General features: G+C 42.4%; 2 protein-coding genes across 4 annotated transcripts in view; one reads left to right on the plus strand and one right to left on the minus strand.

The window, feature by feature from the left end:
* Positions 1–24,059, plus strand: part of dock6 (dedicator of cytokinesis 6) — a 49,936-nt gene that overhangs the window by 13,956 nt on the left and 11,921 nt on the right. Inside the window, exons 13-34 of one of the 3 annotated variants that reach the window (XM_080447886.1) lie at positions 115–208; positions 1,013–1,175; positions 6,339–6,456; positions 8,813–8,883; positions 9,261–9,399; positions 9,885–9,986; positions 10,104–10,190; positions 11,057–11,288; positions 11,761–11,925; positions 12,829–12,998; positions 14,020–14,121; positions 15,180–15,266; positions 15,750–15,845; positions 16,240–16,380; positions 16,665–16,778; positions 17,493–17,663; positions 18,475–18,614; positions 19,335–19,504; positions 20,726–20,877; positions 21,820–22,002; positions 23,073–23,199; positions 23,655–23,739. In XM_080447886.1, the coding sequence (XP_080304012.1) occupies positions 115–208; positions 1,013–1,175; positions 6,339–6,456; positions 8,813–8,883; positions 9,261–9,399; positions 9,885–9,986; positions 10,104–10,190; positions 11,057–11,288; positions 11,761–11,925; positions 12,829–12,998; positions 14,020–14,121; positions 15,180–15,266; positions 15,750–15,845; positions 16,240–16,380; positions 16,665–16,778; positions 17,493–17,663; positions 18,475–18,614; positions 19,335–19,504; positions 20,726–20,877; positions 21,820–22,002; positions 23,073–23,199; positions 23,655–23,739 (2,909 nt within the window). The remainder of the gene's footprint in view (positions 1–114; positions 209–1,012; positions 1,176–6,338; positions 6,457–8,812; positions 8,884–9,260; positions 9,400–9,884; positions 9,987–10,103; positions 10,191–11,056; positions 11,289–11,760; positions 11,926–12,828; positions 12,999–14,019; positions 14,122–15,179; positions 15,267–15,749; positions 15,846–16,239; positions 16,381–16,664; positions 16,779–17,492; positions 17,664–18,474; positions 18,615–19,334; positions 19,505–20,725; positions 20,878–21,819; positions 22,003–23,072; positions 23,200–23,654; positions 23,740–24,059) is intronic. The other 2 variants (XM_080447887.1, XM_080447888.1) reach the window with 2 other exon arrangements.
* Positions 1,590–4,657, minus strand: angptl8 (angiopoietin like 8; the record flags this gene model as incomplete). The annotated part of the gene is made up of 3 exons (XM_080447008.1): positions 1,590–2,047; positions 2,718–2,867; positions 4,343–4,657. 3 exons carry the CDS (start codon positions 4,655–4,657, stop codon positions 1,889–1,891), a joined length of 624 nt encoding a protein of 207 aa, XP_080303134.1. The 3' UTR covers positions 1,590–1,888.

The following is a 24,059-nucleotide window of genomic DNA, read 5'->3' on the forward strand; positions in this document are numbered from 1 at the left end:
TTATTTAAGTTTAAAGGGAGTAATATAGATAATATAGATGTTCTCCAAAAAATATAAATGCTGATTACCTACTTAAAAGTACCCAAACTCAAACTCTTTGTTTGTCACATGAAGGAGGGGGACAGATTGAGTGATGAGGACCTTTACAAGTTTCTGGCTGACATGCGGAGACCATCCTCTGTTCTACGTCGTCTGAGGCCTGTCACTGGTGAGCAGCTCTCATATACACATGACGCACAAACAAAATACACATTCACAATGATCATACATGTTCACACTTATAATAACCACTTGAACCCTAGCATCCCTATTCTGAGCAACTCCTAAAAGGCGAACATTCAATGACAATATGCAAACGGTCGGCTAAAATAGCAGATCTACAAGCTCACAATGCATCACGATGCCTTTTGAGCTCCTAGATCGGCCAATTTCGGCAAAACGATTTGGTGTAGAGGGAGAAAGGAGTGGGGTAAGGATAGACCCCTGTGGGACACTGGTTCAACAAAGTATATAAGGTTTACCCATTAAGACCTGAGTCCGATTCTAATAATGTCTTCTAAATCCTTACAGTTTTCTGAAAAACGTAATAAAAATTGTTCATGTCAAGGACCCCCAAAATTATATGCATTTGGCGGCAGACCCCCATTTAAAAATATTTTGTTCCAGGAACCCCCAGAAGCAAAGATTTGAGTAAAAACAATTCACTCTAATGTTTGCTTTTAAAAATATATATATATATATATGTATATATATATATTCAAAGATTTGCTCATATTTTCACAATAAATAAAAATAGCAGATCCACAAGCTCATAACGTGGCACCAAGTGACGCGCTGAGCTTGTATCTGATACTTTTGAATAGCCATAAAGGTTAAAGGGGTTCAAATCTAAAATGACACAGATGCTTTCCGGGTCTTAATGGGTCAAGTGGTTAATCGCCCCATTGACATTGCTGTACATCAAGGTCTGTTTATGATTTTCTTTGTGTGTGTGTGTGTGTGTGTCCCTCAGCCCAATTAAAGATTGACATCTCTCCAGCCCCGGACTCTCCTCACTACTGTCTTTCGCCTGAGCTGCTCCATGTGAAACCCTACCCTGACTTGCGCGTCCGCCCCACCAAGGATGTTTTGGAGTTCCCTGCTCGCTATGTGTACACACCCCACACCACCTACAGGTCAGCATGCATGAACACAGTGAAACTCAGGAAGAGTGTGAAATGTTGGATCGCAATTGAAAGTTATGTCCGTGTCATGTGCATGTGCATGTAAAAACTCAGTTACACCTCCAGTAAATCGGTCTTGTGAAGCAGGTGTTATAGGTGAAGTTTATTTTAATTTTGTATAAATGTCCTCTATTTGTGTTTGTGTTTACACTTTGACATACACACAAGCAGCCAGCCTGTATAGCCCACATTGTGATTTGTGTGGCTTCGTTCACAAACCGCTCATATACTGCAGAAACTTAATATCCAATTATCGATAGTTCAAAATTGGACAGGTAGGCCATGCCATTATTGTTTTTATTTATTTATTTGACTATGTCATTGTGTAAAACAAAACGATACAAAAATAAGCTTTTGTCATTCAATAACATTACAAAGACACACACTTTGGCATAAGTATTAATAGATCTTGACGTATGTGGTGTCCAGTTTGATACAAATATTTAATGTTGTAGCCCAGTTTGTTGATGAGATGTGTGGCTTGCCAGGGGAGTGCAATTAAGTTAAATTTCAGATGACATCATTAACGTCCAGATAGAACGATGACATCATTCATTAAGGGCTCCTTTGATATGGAGACCTCAGCTGTGCTGCATCAGCTTGACGTAGCTTCACTCTCGGATCAGGATGAGAACATGGTGTACTTAATTAAAGATCACATCACATTAGCTGCTGTTCCTTTTATGAGTTCTGAAATGGTGACCTTTTTGCACCATTTTCTGTAGTCTGGAAAGATGATGGTTGTGACTCTCAAGACTCTGCTTTTGTTTGTCGGTTAAATGCTGCAGATTGTTCAAGATGTGTGAGTGCTGCTCTGCTCTCTCCTACAAAACAAATGACAAAAACAAAACAAAGTACAGTCTGTTATATTGACCACCCCATTAATCCTATACTGTATACTTCGTTGAAGTATACAGGCCGGGGTCCCAGGCCCAAAAAACAGGGGTCCCAGCCCCTGTTTTTTTTCTCTCTTTTTTTTTTTTACCTCTGCACCAAATCTCTCCCTAGAAACATGGCGAACATGCCAGCATTTGCATTTTTTAAGTGTAAAGCAGCCACTTTAATTATAATCTGTCAACCACAGCCATTCTGTATGTCCTTTGACATCTCTGAGAGCTTAAATATGTGGGCTAATGCGCCATTAGCAGCCATAAAACTGAGATGTCTTCTGTGTGTCTCTGAAACGCAGCAGAAGTTGTAAATCGATTAGTCTGATTAACCACTTAAGCCCTATTTTATACTTTGCGTACAGTGGTTTTATAGCCAATCTACCAGCACACAATGCGTGGCATTGCGATGCGGTCTTGTGAACCTTTAGCACTGCTATTTTCTGTACTTTTGAAAACTTAGAAAAAAAGGAAAAGAAAATGTATTTATTTTAATTAATCACCAAAAATCTATTATTTTATTTATTAGTATCAATCATTTTTTTTACGTATGTCAGTTTAAGAGATGGCTGTCCTGTGGAGAGACAATGGGGGGGTCAGCTGTTACCTGTAGCTCCTTGATGGTAGTGGGTAAGGGGTTGTTGATATAGTTCTCCAGATCGGTCACCTTGGTCTTGAGCACCACCTCCTCCTGCTCCATGGAGGTCAACCTGTGCTTAGTCATGTTGGTCTGAGCCTGTAGTCCTGCCATCTGGACCTGTCAACAGAAACATCTGCTCAGTACATCTTCTACTCCCTCCCACTGACCATGGTGCAGCTGGCAGCCACAAATACTGTGTGTATTGTCCTTGTCACTGCCAACCCCTGCTGTTTGGTCTTGGGAGGGTGTAGACAACCACGTGTCTCCTCCGATACACATGGAGTCGCCAGCTATACTTCTTGTCACCCGACGGTGAGGACTTTCACCGGGAGGGCGTATCGCATGCAGAGGAACACTATCAGAAAATGACTTTTGTTTGTCTGTTTGTAAAGTAACTCCAGAACGGATTGAATTTTCATGAAACTTGGTGATAATGATCAGTAGGCTTAGCCAAAGAGAACATTAGCTTTTGGGTAAAAAGGTCAAAGGTCAAGGTCACAATCATGAACGGATTATACCTTAGCGCTAGGTATACTCTTGGTTGCTTGTTTTTGCAGAAAATGCACTAAAGACTTCTGGTGATTAGTAGTTTTCGTTCCCTACCTATGTTGAATACACTTATTGTAAGTCGCTTTGGATAAAAGCGTCTGCTAAATGACTGTAATGTAATGTAATGTAATGGATTGGTGGATTTTCATGAACCTTTTCTACCTAAAACGTAATCATCTCTTCTGGGCAGCCTAATGATCATTCCCATCAAGTTTCAAGTACATGGTCATAATCAAGGGCAAGGGCAAAAATAACACAAGTCACATCTCAGGTGGAAATGGTGTATCTTAACACATTAAGACTTGAGGCCGATTCTACAAAATGTCTTCTAAATCCTAACAGTTTTCTGAAAAACTAATTTTTCTATGTCAGCGGTTCTCATACTTTTTCATGTCAAGGACCCCCAAAATTATTATGTATTAGGCCGCGGACCCCCATCTCAAATTTTTTTGTTCCAAAATGTTTTGTAAATATATATATTCAAAGATTTGCACAAATATTCACGATTTTTCAAAAATAGCAGATCTGCAAGCTCATACGTGGCACGAAGTGACGCGCTATGAGCTTGTAGATCTGCTATTTTTTAATAGCCAAAGTACAAAATAATAGTTAAAGGGGTTAAAATAAAAAAATTACACAGATGTTTTCCCGGTTTTAATGGGTTAACACTTGCTTAGTGCTGGCGGAGGTATGCACTCTGCACTTTTTTCAAACAAGGTAATTTGTTACCTTGCACAAAGCAGTTACATGGGAATCAAATGAAGACATACTGTAACAGGCATTGCTTTTTGTAATTGGCAATTTTGACCTTGGAAAAAAACCCAAATAGTTGCTTGTACAGCTTCTCTGTGTCCCTCTCTAAGAGCCCCAGTTGAGCAGAGTCTTTCTTATCTGACAGGGATTTCAAAAACTCTGCATAGCACCAGCATATTTCTGCTCCTGTAGAAAAGCAGATATACTAGGTGGATAAGAATAGCAGTCATAATCAGATCTTTACTGTGGAAAGAAAAACATCTGGTTGACGCGTTCTGCACGTTTCTTACCTGGAGCCGACCCAACACCTCCTTGATCTGTCTCTCCACCTCTGCAGCCTTCTCAGTCTCTTTGCCCAGCTGCTGCAGACTCCCCTCATGGTTGCTTACAGATCGACTGATTTGAGCTATCTTAGTCTCGGTGGACTCGTAGACATGATTGAGCGACTCGCTGAACTGTAACACGCCATACGACAGTATGTTGACTTGATCTTGCGGAGCGGCCCCGCCCGCCCTGAGCGCCCTCTTGGTAAGCTTCCGGACTGGGCTTGCAGGGACTTGCCTCAGACACACGGCTACACAAAGCAAGCACAGGGCCCAATGCATCTCGACAGCACCGGCTGGTCACCAACTTAACTGCTTTCTGGTTGTCCGTTTGACTCTGTAGTTCAAAAGCAATTGATCCTTGCCGGCCGACCCTAGAGAATGATTGTCTGATGCAGTCGCTCTGGAAAAGTGTTGAAGAAAGGCTCTGTGTTTCCTAGTTATCAGAGTCACACAGAGGTTTGCACAGTGATAATACCCATTTCCTATCTTTGGATGATGGGTGCTTTATATTTTGTGTGTGTGTGTAATACCATAGTGAAACATTAGCTCAGCTGTGGTCCAATCACTCACTGAACTTGGTCTTCAACTCCTGAAGTACTAATTTTGTCTTTCATGTCCCAAATATCCATGTACATACATAATAATCTCATAATAATTATTCTTTATAGTAAATCCATGCATTTTAAAGTGTTAATTTGAGCAATACTATAATGTGTCTTGTAATGTGTTTTTTTTTTATATATATAAAGTTACCTCTCAGTGATGCAACAGTTAATTGAACTAATCAATTTATTCGGGAAAAAAATATATATATATTTTTTTAATATGAAATAATTGATAGTTGCAGCCCTACTCTCACTAAGTAAAATCAGCTGTTAAACTATAAACGTCAGCTACCTCTCTTGTTTGACTTGGATAAGAGCTGAGGTCAGTCTCACCATGAAGATGCCAATGCTAGGTCAAGCTCTCCCTCATTCAAAAATGGCTGCCCACTCAAAGGTCAATATCAATTCTTCTCTGATGTCAATCGTTTATTATGATATATTGTCACACGTGACTGTATCCTGTTATATCATGTCAATTTAGGTGTGTTTGTGATACAGACAAAGCAGTGAAACCAGTATGTACTGTAGGCTCATCAACAAAGTCCAAGACAGCACACACCTCCCTCCCAATAATAACAAAAACATTGCACGAACATTTAGGTCACAATGACAACTCTGTGTGGAGTTTGTATGTCCTCCCCGTGTCCCCTATGGTAGGTACCCTCACAAAAAAACATGCAGTAGTCCTGGTCTCTATGCTGCCTCCCCCTGGTCAGCCGGGGCACCTGATGGAGGGGAAAGGAACTGGTTGGAATGACGTGTTCCTTCCACGTGCTCCGTCCAACCGGGGAAACTCCCCCCTGTCAGGTGATAAGAAGCGGCCTGCTCACTCCTCATGCATTGAAGGAAGCATGAGCTCAGTCCTGGGCTCTCCCCAGGCTGGCAGAGGGAGAGTAGCACCCAGGATTACATAGGCAATTGGCACTCAGTGAAAAAATGGGTTACAAAATCATGGGATAAAAATAATAATATACATATATAATATATTCTAAATATTATTTGGAGTGATGTGCCCCCGTGGATATTGTTTATATTATTCATATTGGGTGTCGAGCAATTGTATTTTCATATATTCCTGATAACAGGTTTTGAAATTAACAGCCAAATTCATTCCAGTGAAATATGACTATGGCTGGTAACCATTGTTTTGTGGATTTCTTTGTTCTGAGTGTCCTTAAACACTTAGTTGGATAGAAAATGTTGGCCACAATTGGCCACACTAAATAAAGTACATTTCTACCTCCACATTTGTGTTGTGGCATAACATTTTTCTTCCTTCCTACCATTGTTTGTCCTCATCTTGTTCTCCTTCTTACTTTCTCATGCCCTCTTTTTGTTTTTTTTGTCCTGCTCAGGAACATGCTGTATGTGTACCCACAAAGTCTGAACTTCAGCAGTCGCCAGGGCTCAGTGAGGAACATCGCTGTGAAGGTCCAGTTCATGGCAGGAGAGGACAGCAGTCAGGCTATGCCGGTGAGTCCGTTCGCGCCGCGCGCTCCACAAATCACGCAACAGCACTGACTCAGGGCAATGGCATCCCACCTAACAAAGAACAGCCCTGGGCCTGAAATATGATGTCCTCTCTTCAGCATTACCTTGCTGAAAACTATGTCCTTCATAAGCCACTTTTTAACTTATACTCTTGTCGCACAGTGCGTCGCATGTCCGAAAATAGCAGATCTACAAGCTCACAGCGTATCGCTTGTAGATTTTTTGGCAAGTGTCACCGCATAGCGTGTTGACGTATACTGTAAATCAATTTAGTCGTATCAGGGAGGGTGCAAGAAACGTGTGTTTTTGATGGTGGAGGCGTGAGTGACTTCAGCCAAGTTTGGCTGTTGAGTAATGGTTTTAAGATTGGAACATGTCATGATGAGATATAAGGCCAAAAGTTTCTGGAGCCCTAAACATTGATCACTGTTCTAGTGTGCATCTCCCCTACAATGTTTTGTTCAATCTCATTGTTATTCTGGCTTCTACTTTTATAGCTGAAAATATACAGTTCACTGATGCTGTGTTCACAATAGCGGCAACAAAAGCTACAAAACAACCAAGCGTGTGGCCAGCTACATTTCTGCTGAGTCACTGTTGAAGTGTTGCTCAGGCCACACTGCATAAATGAAGAGGGTATGGTTAAATTGACAGAGTATTGGTTAATGGCAAGAATGAGTTTATCTTCCATTTACAGAACAAAGCAGAAATTGTGGGGAGAAGGAAAGGGAGGGAAAATGGTGAAACAAAAACATGATTGATTGACGCTTCACAGTGACATTGGAGTGCTGAAATAAGTTAGTGGCCAGCTCAACATTTTGTGTAGCGCATCACGGCCATCATGCAGCAACAAGTGCCGGGTGTCACTTTGTAGCTTCATGTCGCTGGCTTCCTTTGAAAATGATATGTAAGCAGAGCTGACCCGATAGCAGAGCAGTTAGGGCGCATACCACATGGGCTCTAATGCCTGACAGCGACTGCCCGGGTTCAATTCCCGGCCGGCTGAACCATTTGTCATTCCCTTTCTCTCTCCCCATGTTTCCTATATCTCTCCACTGTATACCTATCAAATAAAAGCTTAGAAAAAGGCCCCAAAATAACAACAAAAAATATATAATTGTAACCTGTCACTTTGTTGCCACTAGTCTGAACATAACATAAGATAATTGAGTCTTGGTTGAATGCTAGATGGCACTTAAAAGTTGTATTTCTCAAATGACAGAGGCAGGATTAAGACATGTTTTTTTACTGTTTTTTATGATCGTTATGAAGCGTTTTTCAATACTTTTAACACTTTCCCTAAACTCTTAATGCACCAACACACCTATAACACACAATTGGCAAAATGGTTAATTTCATGTTCAAAAGCACATTGTAAGTTAAACAACAAAACTAATTTTATTAGTGTTGGTATACACTAACACAGTAAACTATATCTACCAAAACACTAACATATGTTCTCTTTCAACAGGAACTTCATTGCACAATGTCATAAAAACACTAATAGCACTAAAATAGGAATTATTTTGTTGCGTTTAAGAAATGCATTTATTTAGTTTCTTCTTTTTCTTTTGTTAATTTTTTTTTTGTTGCAAACATTGAATACCAAAAGTGAATGACCCATCTCAGTGTAGCTTTATAGAATGTACAGTTTGCAAAAGAGAAGACAGTAAATCACAGAATTGCTGCAGTAATGGCTTTATTTGCAATCTGAAATTACTGAACGGGAACAAAAATATGCAGTATAGCTGCTGGTCACCATCGTATGAAAATGCTAAATATACAAACAGAAAAATGCACAGAAGAAATAGAAAAGTAAAATACAAATTCCTATCCTAAATCTGCCCGGTCTTCTGCGTATGGCCACATGTTCTCATTCTCATCCACATCACACCTTATATCTTCTCTGACAATGCACTATGAGAAGAATCTTTTTAACATGCGTTTTCCACCCCGGCAGTGTTCAACTGTGATTAGTAATGGACAACAAGAATACAGGACCTGGCTATATTTGTGTTTTAATCTACAATGTGAACTGTTGTTCACTTCAACTTTAGCCTATGCGTTAGGTTTAGAGCATGAGGTTATATGTTCTGACATACAGTTTGACAGCATTTGTATATTTGATAGTAAATATCCATTGTTTTGGTCTTGGTTGAGCTTGTGTGTAAAAGAAGTTCAAGCATTTTAAAAGGAATAAGAGATGTATTAATAATTATATAGCCCACGCTGACGGATGATGTGTTAATGGTACAGAACGGATTGAATTGATAGCGAAAAACTGCAATGGTTGAAGAGGGACTCTCCCGCTAATGTAAACGGTATGTCGTCATAACAGGTAATCTTCGGGAAGTCCAGCTGTGCAGAGTTCATGAAAGAGGCGTACACGCCTGTCATCTACCATGACAAGTAAGTCTCTGGATTCATTCTGCCACCCATTTTATGCCAGTGGCTCTCAAAGTGGGGCCCTTGAAGAGGGTTTAAATTAGTTGATATAGCGTCAAAACCCTTTAACCCTATATTTACTTGGGCTATTCAAACATAGCCGATCTACAAGCTCACAACGTGTCACGATGCAACGCGTTGCGTTCTAAGCTTGTAGATCTGCTATTTTTTGAAGAATTTTGAACGATTTGGAATACTTTTTGAGAATCCTCTCGATATATTTTCAGTTGGGGGTCTGCCGCCAAATACATATGAATTTAGGTGTCCTTGACATGAAAAGGTTTGAGAACCAAGCGATTCCCCCTGTCAGAGCAGCACTGCTTCGTCTCCCGTCTAATCAGGTCTCCAGAGTTCTACGAGGAGATGAAGATGAAGATTCCTGCCAACCTGACGGACAACCACCACCTGATGTTCACCTTCTATCACATCAGCTGCCAGCCCAAACAGAACACCCCCCTGGAGGCCCCTGTGGGCTACACAGTGAGTTAGGGCTGGGCCATATGAGTTCAAATCAATCGATGATTTAAAACATTTGCCTCGATTACGATTAATGAACGATTGTTATGATTTATTTTCTTTTAATTGTAGATGGAATATGGATATGGAATGTATGTATATAATGTATATGGAAACCGCTATTTTCACAATTTTTGCACGCCACCATTGTACAACAAAGTATAATACATAACAGGGGTATATACCACAAGTGGTTAATCAAACTAACCAGTTTAGGTGATTTATAAAAAATCTATTACAACTATCTATTAGAACCTTTTTGTGTTGATATATATATATATGTATATATATATTTGGTTAATTTCCTTGTGTAAGTACACTACTGTTGCCATCACCCTCGAGAGGGGCTAGATTCAATACCTCCACCCACATCCTGACTTCCATTTATAGAGCTTCAAATGTTGCCTTGCCAGGGGTTAAAGACATTCTTTCTCTCCTTCGCTCCACAGTGGATTCCTCTGATGCAGCATGGTCGACTACGCACCGGCTCCTTCAGCTTGCCCGTTTCCGTGGAAAAGCCTCCGCCCAGCTATTCTGTCCTCACCCCTGATGTGAGTGTGTGTGCATGGGGAACAGAGGGAGACATACGGACGGACGCGTGACTCATAATCGTCTCACTTTGTCTGCAGCGGGAGAGTGTCTGACGGCATTGAATGTCTCCATTACAGGTTCAGCTCCCAGGCATGAAGTGGGTGGATAATCACAAGGCTGTGTTTAACGTGGAGGTGACGGCAGCGTCCTCTGTTCACACTCAGGTATAGAGAGAGACGAGACCTTTAAAAAAAAAAAAGTTTTTAACTCATTAAAATCAGGAAAACATCTGTCATTTTAGATTTTTGCGTTGGCAATATGCATATATACAAGTTCACAGCAACGTCACTTCGTGCCGTGCTGCAAGCTTGTAGATCTGCAATTTTTGAACATTTTAGAAAAATCGTGAAAGTGTCAGAACTACTGATTTAAAAGGCATTTATAGAATCGGCCTCGGGTCTTAATGGGTTAAAGTTGCAATCTGTAAGATTCATCATGTCCTACCCGGGATTAGGGCTTTCACCAACTAGTCGACTAGTATAACCACTAGTCGACTTTGTTGGTACTAGTCAAATAGTTGATTTTTTTTTTTTTTTTAAATGCCATAGTAATGGCCCATCTTACTATTATTATTATCCTCCTGACTTATTTTTTTTATCAAAAGAGGGTCAAAAGTATGCCCAATAAAAGCCTATTATTGGGCAATGGGGATCCTTGGAGACGCTGCTGTGGTGCTGTGCTGCTGTGCCAGAAGCGCTTCCCTTAAAACGCCATAAAAATAAGGGCAGGAGGATAATAATAATAGTAATATAGTAGTAGGATGGCATTAAAACAATGCCCCCCCCTTAAAAAAAATAAAAAAAACTTTTTTTTTTGTTATGTAAATTTTGCACTACTTGGTCAAATGAGTCGACTAGTAAAAATCATTAGTTGTGAATGCCCTACCCGGGATATGAACTCAAGATCCCCCTTGTGAGTGGCAAAACGTATACTGTTGAGCTATAAGGGAGAGCCCGTTTGGAAAGGCGAAATATTGCCCTGTGAATTACGTTTCTTTTATTTATTTTCATGTTTGTTTGTACCTCCATAGGATCCTCACCTGGACAAGTTCTTCACCCTGGTGTATGTTCTGGAGGAGTACTCGTTCCCTTATCGTCTGAAGGACGTGATCATCACAGAGGCCAACATGGAGGGAGAGCTGAAGGCCAGCATGGCTGCCCTTAGGGGGGCTCTGCTGGATACCTGCGTCCGCTTCCTTCACCAGCTGCTCACCAAACTCATCCTCCTCATCGTCTACCCGCCCGTCATCTCCGGCCAAATTGGTGAGCAGGGCTGTCGTACGGTACAAGCAGGGGGATCTGAGCAGAATTGATTAATATAGCATCACTTTAACCACTTGAACTCTATTTTGTGAACATTTTAATAAGACCTAGAACAACTAGTCCATACCTGCCATTTCCCCCCATCGCCCCGATGGGACTGCAACCATGGCTACAGATCCCATTGCCTGGGAGGACCGTTCACAAAAATGCTAATAAACTGCTTACATTTGGGAAAGGTTAAACATTTGTCAGCCCACTGAGGAGAAAAATGCGTATCAGACAGACTGACTGAATGACAGAGTTTTCTTTATTTTATAGTAGGATGGTGGAAAATGTGGAATCATTTGGAATTTCTTTACACAAATGTCCTCTTGTGTGGGTGTGTCCCACTGCAACCACTGCAGTACAGCAATTCTGTTTCTTTCAAGAAGCTCAGTCTCATGCCCTCTCTCACACCTTATCTGGTCTGCAGTGAACCTGGGCCGGGCAGCGTTCGAGGCCATGTCCCTGTTGGTCAACCAGATTCACAAGAACCTGGAGGGGAATCAGGACCAGCACGGCCGCAACAACCTGCTGGCCTCCTACATCCACTACTGCTTCCACCTGCCCACGGCTGAGCCCCCCATGCACCCCTCACGTGAGTCACCCAGCTGAAACCTTTACTGCAGCCCACTAGGACTCCATTTCATGAAATGTCATGTAATTGTGTTTCGACGGGTTCCTCACATCTCCCATTATAGACCGTTTTCCGGTGGTAAACAATAACACAGCTGCCCTGAATGCTCCAACCTTTGTGAATGTCAGGTTCGCTGCCTTGGCAACTGACATGAACGATCAGAGAAATGGCTGTTAGTTAGCTACACTAAGCCTGCAAAAATAGATATATTTTCTTAGCATTACCAGCTCAGGCTGTTTTTCAATTTGCGTTGAGCCTATCCCTTCCTGTTGGCGTCAAATAGTTGACCAGGTGTCAATAATTTATCTTATTGGCCTGGGCCGTAGCATGACGGTCCAGGCACCCTAGTGCCTGGACCGTCACTAGGCACCCTCATATCATTTTTTTCAAATTTGAAAATCTTTTCTCCCAATTTAGTAATTCTGTCTCTTCCCAAGTCCCCTAATACTGTAGTGCCTTGTCGGTGCTGACCCCTACTGGTTGGTCTCGGGCATGGTGTAGACGAGCACGTCTCTTCTGATACAAGTGATTGTACCGCCAGTCCACTTCTTTCCATAGCTCCCCACTGAACAGGTGTCCTGACCGACCTGCAGGAGTCACTAGTGCAGCGTCAGAGATCGCCCTCCGCACCTGGCCTTCCCACCCTTGAACACAAGCCAATTGTGTTCATCGGGGACGCCCGGCTAAAAGCAGAGGATTCACCCTCTAGTCTCTAATGGTGGCCAGGAACTGTACCCCTGTGTCACCCACCCGAGTGCCCTTGATCTTAATTTGAAATTAGAAAAGAGTTTTCACACATCTAGCAAAAAAATCCACTGTTGAAACTTGTTATAAATATCTCCATCCCTCCTTACTGAAACGCAGGGACCCCAGGCTATGAGATGCCCATACAGTATGCCACCTTATCGAGGGCGACGGGCCGCCCCAGCAGCCTGCATCTGGCCCGCTCCAAGAGCATCAGCAACTCCAACCCTGACCTGGCCACCTCACCCGCTTCTCCTGATGAGGAGGTCCAGCGCATCATAGGGAGCAAGGTGGGGTGGACCTCTCCTTGGTGACCGGGTATATTGTATTGTTGTTTTAGCATAGTGGTCCTCAACCTTTTCAGGCCACGACCCCCCCCCCCCAAAATAAACATATTTGAACTGGGCCCACAAGCACTTACGTTTTAGCCGATTTGGCAAATGTTTGACCAGTTTCTATAGTATAGTTTGTTGATTACTTTTGATGCAGTAATGGTCTTTTTTTAATTACATTTCTTCGTCTTAAAGATCCTTACATTGTCACTTTACTGTCCTCTGGGGGACCCCCCAAAATTATGTGGGTTACACGAGTCCCGACCCACAGGTTGAGAACCACTGGTTTAGCAGAGAGCATTGCTTGAGTCGGCAGAATTGCCTTTGCTTATTTGTTTATGACAGTGGAATAGTGAGATGTCAGCGCAAGCTTGTGTTTTGTGTTTTGATTTGATCTTAAGGGTGATTTATATTTAGTTGTCGGTTTAATGTTGTGAGCTTGTAGATCTGTTATTGTTGGTGTACAGCATGCCACGCAACAAAATATAAATCAGTCATTATAGTGCTAAATGTTGCATTGTGTAGCCTTTATCTTTTGTCCTGTGTTGTGCGGCCGAGATTGATGTTAACCATGTGCATACCTGCATACTGTAGTAAAATCCACTGTGGATTTAGCTGTTTTACAGGTATTTTGTTTTTAACTTTAGAACTCTGGAGTTAACTGCGTATGAACTTCTGTACCAACAATTAATTGCACTACTGATGCCAATTATGCAAATCACGCTGTGTTGTTGCCTCTGTCTGTTGTGTTTCCTGTGCTTCCTTTTCTTGCCCCCCCCACCTCCTTCCACTCTACTTTTAGTTTATTGTCTACTCTCTACTCCCCCCCTCCCTCCCTCCCCTCTTATTCCATTAATCTGTCCTTATCGTTATCTCCCTTCTTTCCCTCTCTTCCTCCCTGCCTCTCGCTGCTCTTTGTCTGCGCGCGTGCGTGCGTGGTGTGTGTGTGTTTGTGTCTGTCTGGTGGCTGTGATGGCAGGGGATAGATCGCTCCCACTCCTGGGTAAACTCTGCTTACGCCCCCTGTGGCTCCCGAGCTGTGCTACGTCGGAACCCCAACTCCAGCTGCGAGCTCAAGCAGGTGCCAAACACCCCCCCCCCCTCCCCCTCTCCCCTCCCCATCCCATGTACACTCCACTCCACCGCTCATCGTCTTTTTGCCTCCAACCCAGAATCACTCAGTCCCACGTCACCACCACCACCCATCCTCCCATTGCGCCCGCCTCTCTGCCTGACTGTCTTCTCCATTCTCAGGGGTTGAATTTGTGTGTGTGTCACCGTTTTGTCACCGTCTGGCACTTGCCTGTCTCTGACTCCACTCTGTCAGCTCATATGTATCTTCCTGTCCTGTCTGTCTTGTCTGTTTTAATGTGCATTCTTCAGAGATCATCCTTTTTCAAGCTCTATTTAGCCGTTTAAAGCCTTGAGGAAATTGGTGGGCGCACAGCTTCCATCCCACTGGTGAAAGACATCAACCAGTGGGGTCAAAGATGTCCGTCAGTCGCAAGATTTGACATTTTCCTAGTAACCCATTGAACACAGCAGAAATCTGGAGTGTTAATTTAACTCTGGGTTAAACTCTGAGTCAACCACTTAAGCCCTATTTTCTACTTAAATTGAATGTTTAACCCATTAAGACCCTGAGGCTGATCTAAAAATGTTTTCTAAATCCAAACAGTTTTTTGAAAAAAAATATAAAAAATATTTATTCACGATTTTTCAAAAATAGCAGATCTACAAGCTCATAGCGCGGCACTCTGTGCCGCGCTATGAGCTTGTATATCTGCTATTTTTGAATAGCAAAAGAAATCTAAAGTGACACAGATGCGTTCCAGGTCTTAATGGGTTTAGCAGATCTACAAGCTCACAAGAGATTACGAGATTGTAGATCTGCTCTTTGAAAATGTCTGAAGATTTGACATGCCCAAAATAAGGTCGCCGGGTAGAAAGTGGTGAAATTAACACACAGATTTAAGTTCAGTTTGACTTACGAGAGGTCTACTGGGAGAAATGGCAGCGTGCGTTTTGTAAAGGAAGGAGCTCTCTGGTCCACACGCAGCCATCTCTTCCCCATGCTTTCCTCACATCCTCTTTGTCCTCATCTCTGTGTGTCCCACCCTCACCATCACTCCATGTCAGGCAAGTGAGCGCAGCTGCAATCGCATGTCTGCCTTTCTGGACAGTTCCAGCTTCTGTTCAGTTCCCACAAGGCAGATTGCCAAGAAGGTAAACTGGCATAACACTAAAACATACTAACACATTGTCTTAACATTCATTGTTGTCCATCATTTTCCATTTATATGTGGGTGTGATCATTTGTTATTGAAGTTTTGGTTTCTTATGCCATGCTCATACAGTAGGATTCAGCATATAGTTGACTGGGATTTATAGCCAGTGTTTAAGCCCCCTTTTGTTGTTTACTATTTCACAGTCCATAGTTTGAAAAGTAGTTTTGATCTCCAAATGTTTTCATGAAAATTAAGGACAGACCGTTCCAATGAGTTGTTGGTGTTGAGCAAATCAATCTCCACACACCACAATTACAGTTCACTACAGCAAACAGAGCCAGTCTTTAATCTTAATGGCGTAGTGCAGCTGTTTTTCAGAGTCTAGTCTACCACAAGTTGTTTTCCTGGTGTAAACTAAAAAGTGAACATAGTTTGTGTGCGTTTCTCCTGGGTGTGTGGGGTTTTGCTGATCTTTGTGTAGCTGCTCCACGAGGAACTGGCACTACAGTGGGTGGTCAGCACCAGTTCAGTGAGGGAGGCCGCCCTGCAGCAGGCCTGGTTCTTCTTCCAGCTCATGGTCAGTATAGTACCACTCGATCAACCTTACATACTTGACACACGGGAACATCTGGAGTTGCCTCACAAGATGGAGCCAAAAGTGCATTGATCTTGATTGTTTCAGAATTAGAGTTAGAAGAGGCATAATGGAATGTATTATTTGTACGTGAGCGGGCTATGATGTACCAAAAGGATGAAACAAAAAAAGAAAATATAGTACTGTGAAAGTGGGATTGATAGGAGGGCTACAGTGAGGGAGTGTATGTATTGTTTGTGTTATTTGTATTTTCCTGTAAAAACTTTGAAGATTTACAATGGTGACTATAATTCAAGATTGTTTATTGTTACATCTTGTATATGAGTACATAAAGAGTCCAGATTTCATAAAGTTTTTTTTGTTTCCTCTGTTCCAGACAAAGAGCATGGCCCATCACTTATTCCTGTCCAATAGGCTGGACTTACCAAGACGTCAGCGCTTCCCCGACCGCTTTGTGGACGACATTGCTGCCCTCGTCTGTGCCATAAGTGCAGATATTGCCAGTCGATGCCATAAGGTACAGAACCCATAGCAAACGCCATGCCACTACACGAGCAAATTAAGAAGTGGATTGTTCACTTGGAAGTGCCTTTTTGTTTTCAATGAGCTGAGTAACCAACAAAAGTTGCTAAGCCAGTGTTCCAGAGATAAGACAGCGGTTGCCAGATTTTGTCAGCAAAGAAGCAAGTTGTCCGAGGCTTTTAGGGAATGCTGGTCAGCAGCACCCGATCACATGCTAATGTTGCTCTATTGTTGATGCACCATTAGCATCATTAACTTCAATCTCTGTCTGCTTGTCAGGATGTGGAGCTTGTGGAGAGATTGAACAGCAGTCTAGCCTTCTTCCTGAACGACCTGCTGTCTCTCATGGACCGGGGCTTTGTGTTCAACCTCATCCGCACCTACTACAAACAGGTGCAAGCGTGCACACGCACACACACACACACACACACACACACACACACACACACACACACACACACACACACACACACACAGACGCATTCCTCTACTCCAGTGGTTCTCAAAGTGGATTCCAGGGACTCTCTGGGTTCCTTTAGGGGGGTCTAAATTGACCCTTACAAGTCTGTAACTCTGACAGTATACAAATGGAACCAAATGGACCTGTTAGGGTCCATTTGATTCCTTTTGTATACTGTCAGAGTTGAGGGGAGACCTTGAAATGTAATAGTTTGAGAACCATTGCTCTACTCTACTAACTCATTATCCTACATTATGTTCGCTGTCAGGTGGAAACCTTGTATATCCAAACACATCCAAAAACATCCATAATTCCCTATTTTGGGCATGTCATTATAGGAAAATATCTTTTGAAAATAGCTGATCTACATGCGACATGTGTCACGTTATACGTTGCACACAAGTATTTTCAATACTTGTGTGCAACACTGTCATTTAACAAAGTATAAAATATGGCAGTCATTAAACGATGAAGTATGGAGTATGGACATTATCGAGATACAAGGTTTCTACCTGACAGCAATGAATGTTGCCTACGTCAGAAGTTTTATTTGAAGGAAAAGGTACTCAACTTCAGCGTGAAATTAAAATAGCCAATGCACATCCATACTGAATATCATCATCATAACTCTGCCTGTTTGTTCTCAGATTGCCAAAATGCTGCTCACAGCCCAGAACCCCAGCTCTCTGAGTGCCCTGAGGATGGATTTCACCCGTATAGTTAGCAGCCATGAGCACTATGTCACCCTCAACCTGCCTTGCTCCACCCTCAGCCCACCAGCTTCCCCGTCCCCTTCTACGTCCTCCACCACCTCACAGGTACAAAATAAAATGCATTTCTACGGACGCTTTCATTCAATTCCGAATGCTCTTGTGTTGCCAGGAAACCAGCTAAAACCCTTGGACACATCCGCTCTCTGGTATCTAGTAGTGAGCATACAGGCTAACTGCCTCAATCACTTGAACCCTAGCTTCCCGATTCTGGAACCATTCAAAGCTCACAACATGTCGCAAAGCTATTTTCTGCAGATAGGGGACCAAGAAGTGTAAAATACTGGGCGACCCTGGTCAACATAGTAGGATTTAAGTGGTTCATTAATGATAGCAGGTTGGAGGGAAAGATGCGCAGAAGATCATTTCTCACTATCGTTTAGCAACTACTGGACATAACAGCTAGCTAGCGATAGCCAACAACTAAACAGCAGTTTGTTTTTATTTGGCATTCAGGAAACAGAACAGTTCATATCGGTTAGAATTTCCATGTTTACTGTTATTATTGTTATTTTGAAACCGTATAGGTTGATTTTCGTGTTTCGATCTTTTGTTATGGAGGTGATGCGTTTGGTTCTTTATATGTCCTTGGTGAAACAATATCTCCACAAGCTGGGCGAGGTAGCCATGATGATGTGATATTCTTTTCCTGCATATTCATTTCCTTGCCAAATCCTCCCAACTTTCAACCATCTGTTTTTAAGATTATATTTAGCCTGTTATACAAGTGCTCACTTTTTAGACTGTGGACACTTATTCTTTTCTCATGAGAGAAGTTATTCTCCCCTCATGATGATGATGATGACGATGACATCATCATCGTCTTCATCATTCCTCTTGTTTGTTTCTGTGTCCTCAGAGTTCAGCGTTTTCCAGCATGGTTCAAGACCAGGGCGTGGCCAGCATGTTTGAGCTCTCTGTTCCTTTCCGCCAGCAGCACTTCCTGTCTGGCCTGCTGCTCACCGAGCTCTCTCTCATTCTGGAGCCTGATGGAGAAGGGTGCGCTCTTATTAAATACACACACACACACACACACACACACATACACACACACGTTTGTATTACTATACTTGTGAGGACATCAAAATAGCCGAATAATAGCAGATCTAGACCCCAACCCCTAACCTCTAAATATCTAATCTCTAACCCTGACCCAAACTTGAATCTTTTCCTAATTTTAAGCATAACTTAAAAGATCCTTTTTATCCATAAAACAACCATTTCTCTTGTGAGGACCAAGAAAATTGTCCTCACAATGTCTATTTGTCAAATTCTAATATACTTGGCGCTATACATTTGGCGCTCACAAGTATAGTAATACAAACACACACACACACACCCACACACACAGATGGTACATATCATTTCTAAACATGTGGAGCATTGGTTCTCAAAGTGGGGTCCGGGGACCCCCAGGGGTCCTTGGGGGGGTACCAGGGGGTCCCCAGCAAAATTATTTAATATAGCGTCACAATCACTTTAACCACTTTAACCATATTTGGCTATTGGCTATTCAAAAATAGCAGCTATACAAGCATAGCATAGATCTGCTATTTTTGAAAAATCCCTGGCACAAAATATTTTTGAGATGGGGGGGCGATCTGCAGCCAGATACATATAATTTTGGGGGTCCTTGACATGAAAAAGTTTTAGAACCACTGATGTAGAGAACAGTACCAAAGGTACATAACATAACGTAGTCGTATTTCTATCCCACAGAGTGTTCTTCCTTCATAAGAAGGCCATCAGTGCGGTCCACTCCTTGCTGTGCAGCCATGACGCTGATCCCCGCTACACCGACCCCCAGGTCAGAGCCCACATCGCCCAGCTATACCTGCCACTCATCCCCATCACCATGGACAGCCTGCCTCAGCTCCACGACTTCACCGGTTAGGAGACGCATTCTTTTTGTCATATTGTCACTGTTGGGCAGAAACCTTGTATGTCCAAAACTGCTTCTTTTCAGTAAATGGAAAAAAGAACCTGTGTTCCAACGGATCCAATGTACTTATTATTTGGTCACAAGCTCTTGCTTATACTTTTCAGTGGTTCAATATTTATAAAGCCCACGGAAGGACTTAACCACTTCAACTTTCACATAGCTAAAATAGCTCATCTACAATCTCACAACGCCACGCCTCGCATCGCGTTGTGAACTCCTAGATCAGCTATTTTCTTTTTTTTTTAACTAAATTTTTATTGGAACAAAAGATTTTCAAAAAGACAGACATACATACATGAAAACAAGACAGAACGTAAACAAGTGGGGGGGATAAAACACAGTAACAAAAACAACAGAATGAAAAACAAAAAAGATAGTACAAAAAAGACAAGAACAAAAACAACAATAACAATAAAACGATTAGGCTGCAGTCTACAATTTTTTGTTATTTTTCTATTACATATTCGTTATACATTGTCCATGGGCTGAAAAAGAGATGACCACTTTTCCCAGTATTTGTGCGATTTGTCCTCTTGTAGTCTGAGTATGAAAGTCAGTTTTTCCATATTGTATATTTCCCTTATTATGTCCATCCAATTGTCTTTGGTTGGGGAATCCTGTTGATACCAGCGACGTGTGATCGCTTTCTTGCTTGCTGCTAGAAAGATTTTGATTAAATATTTGTCAGGTGTCAAGAAATCTTCAGGAATATTTCCCAACAACAACAAGGTACAAGTCTGGGGTATCTCGAAACCAAGAACAGTCTCTATGGTGGCGTGGATATCTTGCCAATATTTTTTAATTTTGGGACATTTCCAGAATATGTGAGCGTGGCCCGCTTCCATGTGGCCACACTGTCTCCAGCATGGTTGATCTGTTTTCAGTTGTTTTGATTTAATTTTAGGTGTTATAAAAAAACGGGTTAAATTTTTCCAGCAGAACTCCCTCCACATTCTTGAGTTAGTGGTCGTATATTGTGTTTTACACATATAGATCAGCTATTTTCACTACGTTTGTACGACATAATGGTGTGACAAAGTTAGTTTAATTAATTCAAAAGTCTAAATATGGAAATACAAGGTTTCTGCCCTGACAGCGACGATGGTATGCTTCACGGTGGGGTGTGGTGTGTCATGTCTGTTTTATCCCACATGCCTTTTCTCGGCAGACCCCGCGTCCGCCCGGGTCCGCCATGTCTCCGCCTACGTCGACGACGGCGACCCAGACAACGGCAACACCATCAGTCAGTCTGTCGCCATGGCGATCGCCGGCTCCCCGCTGCCGCACGCTAAAGCCAACCCGTTTGCCCTGCCGACAGTGGTGAGTGATGGCGGCAGGGGTCAGGGGGGGTTCGCTCCTCCGGGGGCACCACAGACTGACAGGCCTGGAGATCAGCCTCTGTCTGTCTGCCGCGTGGGAGGACAGTGCTATCTCTCTGCCTCCACCCACACACACACACACACACACACACACACTCTCTTTGAATTTGCATTCTTCCCTCATTTCCTGATGCACATTTTCTTCACTGTGCCTGTAGATGGCCCTCCGTTCCTCCATTTATTCTTCTATGACAAAACAACCATTTTGTGCCACTCGCTGTGTTTCTCAAAGTGGGGTCCGGGGACGCCCGGGGGTCCCAGGCGGTCCCCAGCTAATCTTGTTAATATAGCATCAAATTTTAACCACGCTAACGCCATTTCATACTTCGGCTATTTGTAAATAGTGATCTTATAGATGCGATTTCTGCACTCTTTCGGCTATTTCCAATGCGATCCTTAAAGTTGCAGTTCACACATCCAAACTTGGTCAGAAATATAAATGTTTGATCGATAATGCCCCTGTCAAGTATTTTCCTCACCCCAAAAAAACATCTACAAAGTTTTATAGTACCTTGGACGTGGCTCTGTCTGTGCCCTCCATTAACAATTCCAGGATCTATTAATTATGCCATTATGCCATGCCTGCAGGAACAACCCCTCATGAATATGCTAATATGCCGCGTCCCTGGAATCAACATGCAGAAATAATAATAAAACACATCTCGGTCACCCATGTATCACTATGGCAAAATGCAATATTAGACTAATTATGCCTTTTATAAGGCCTCAACATTTTGAATATACTTTTTAACCCATTTAGTCTCGAACACACACACACTCCACACAAAAAGATTTTGGGTGGAGTGTGTTGTTAAAATGTTGACGTCCTCACAAGTGTAGTAATAACAAACGTGTGTGTGTGTGTGTGTGTCCCCATCATCAGCCTGGGCGTCAGTGCAGCTCGCTGTCTGCAGAGTGCAGCAGGACTCTGCTGGTGTGTTTCCTCTGGGTGCTGAAGAATGTGGACGCCGCTCTCCTGGAGCGCTGGGTGTCTGACCTGTCTGTGCTGCAAATCAACCGTCTGCTGGAGCTTCTGCACCTCTGTGTCTCCTGCTTTGAGTACAAGGTACGCTGTGAACGAGTTAGTTTAGCTCTGAGAGTGTACAAATGGTCCATTTGGTTACATTTGCACACTGTCAGAGACTCAGAGTTACAAATTGACGAATTAACACTTAGGAATTTACTGTGTACTCAGCTGTTATTACTTACTAGAGCCACAAGGACCTTTACCACCGATTCTCACTGCAATGCCCACTTGTTTATTATCCTCTGCTTTAGTTTGGAATACTTTTACTTGACACAAAACACACTACAGTTACTTGTATATATATTTAATTGTACTTTGTACTGTTATTAAAGAGTAACGAAACCCCCAGGCCAACTGGTTTCTAGCCTCTAAAACGTGAAAACTACAGAAAGGTATAACCATCCATCCACACTGACATTGGCTCAACGTATGCAACACAGCTGCAGCTAATAAGATTTATAGTGGTTTGGTGTGTTACACTTGGGTGTGCCAATGTGCAGGCATTGACAGTAGTCTACAGTATTATATCCATGCTTGCACATTGGCACACCTAAATCCAAAACAGACACACACATTAATTGTATTAACTGCAGCTGTGTTGTTGTGTTACATCACAGTGTACAGGTCAGCCCTTCCTAAAGTTTCTGAACCTTGCGTGGGCAGCAAACTCACCAGATTGGCCTTGGCTTTTGTTACCCATTTTATAGTACCTTTTTAAAACTAGACTGCAATTTAAATATAGTATTGCATTCCTTGCCCACTACACCAGTGGTTCTCACACATTTTTATGTCAAGGATGCCCAAATTGATCTGTATTTGTCCACCATTCAAAAATATTTTGTGACAGGGACCCCCAGAAGAGAAGAGTAATTCCAAAATGTATTTCAATATTTTCCAAAAGTAGCCGAAGTATAAAATAGGGTTAATGTGGTTCAACTGATTTTGATGCTACATTAACACATTTTGCTGGGGACCCCCTGGAACCCCTTCAAGGACCCCTGGAGGTCCCCGGACCCCACTTTGAATGCAAAGTGCCTCGATCCAGTGCTGTGTGTGTCTGTTTGTCTGCTGTCATTGATGTACATTCTTGGCAACGGCGGTGGTTGCAGGGCAAGAAGACTCTGGAGAGGATCAACAGCCTGACATTCAAGAAGTCTCAGGACATGAAGGCCCGACTAGAGGAGGCTATACTGGGAACCATTGGAGCCCGACAGGAGATGGTGCGCCGCAGCAGAGGTGACTAGCATACGCACGCACTCACACACCAGTAGGCAAATCAGGAATAACACCCTAACCTTTAACAACCTAACCTTTTTAAATGCCTAATCCTAACCCCAACCTTTTCCTAATTGTAAGCTCTAAAATAAACCGTAAGCATAAAACAAATAATTTCTCTTGTGAGGACTGTATTTTTTCAATTCTACTATGCTTGTGGTGACATTTGGTCCTCACAAGTATAGTATACAAGTACACACCGTCACACACACAAGTATGTGTGCATGTGAGAGCTGTCCACTCCCTGTAACATCCAAGTCAGATCTGGACTGGCAAAGACCCTAAATAAAAAAAATTCCTGATTGTTGCTCGACACGATGCGAAACCAAAACCAAGTATGAATCAGGCGTAACACTCACATCCAAGCCTGGGTAAATGCCTGTGTTGTGTAATTCTGTGCGTTCATTCTCTTCCAGAGCGGAGTCCCTACGGAAGCCAGGAGAACGTTAGATGGAGGAAGAACGTTACTCACTGGAGACAGAACACAGACAGAGTTGATAAGTGGGTCATTTACATGTGAAGCTAACTGAAGTCAAATGGGACATTTAAACTGTATCTCACAGGGGATATGATATGAAAAATTTAATTAAAGCTTTTTTCTTTTGTCTCACTTAGGGGGGAAACCGTTAATTGGATTACATTTTTAGGAGTAGAATAATATATTTGGTAGCACGCAAATATGTGCTATTTATTAGCACCACAATTCAAATGTCTTTGTTAAATATTATGGTATGGTAAATTTATTAAGCAATTTCAAGATGTCTTGTACTTCATTACCTTAGTGTACCGTTATAGTGGTCTAAAAATGAATCACTCAGACG

The sequence above is a fragment of the Gymnoscopelus braueri genome, assembly GCF_963280865.1.
Source record: "Gymnoscopelus braueri genome assembly, chromosome: 13".
Lineage (NCBI taxonomy): Eukaryota > Metazoa > Chordata > Actinopteri > Myctophiformes > Myctophidae > Gymnoscopelus > Gymnoscopelus braueri.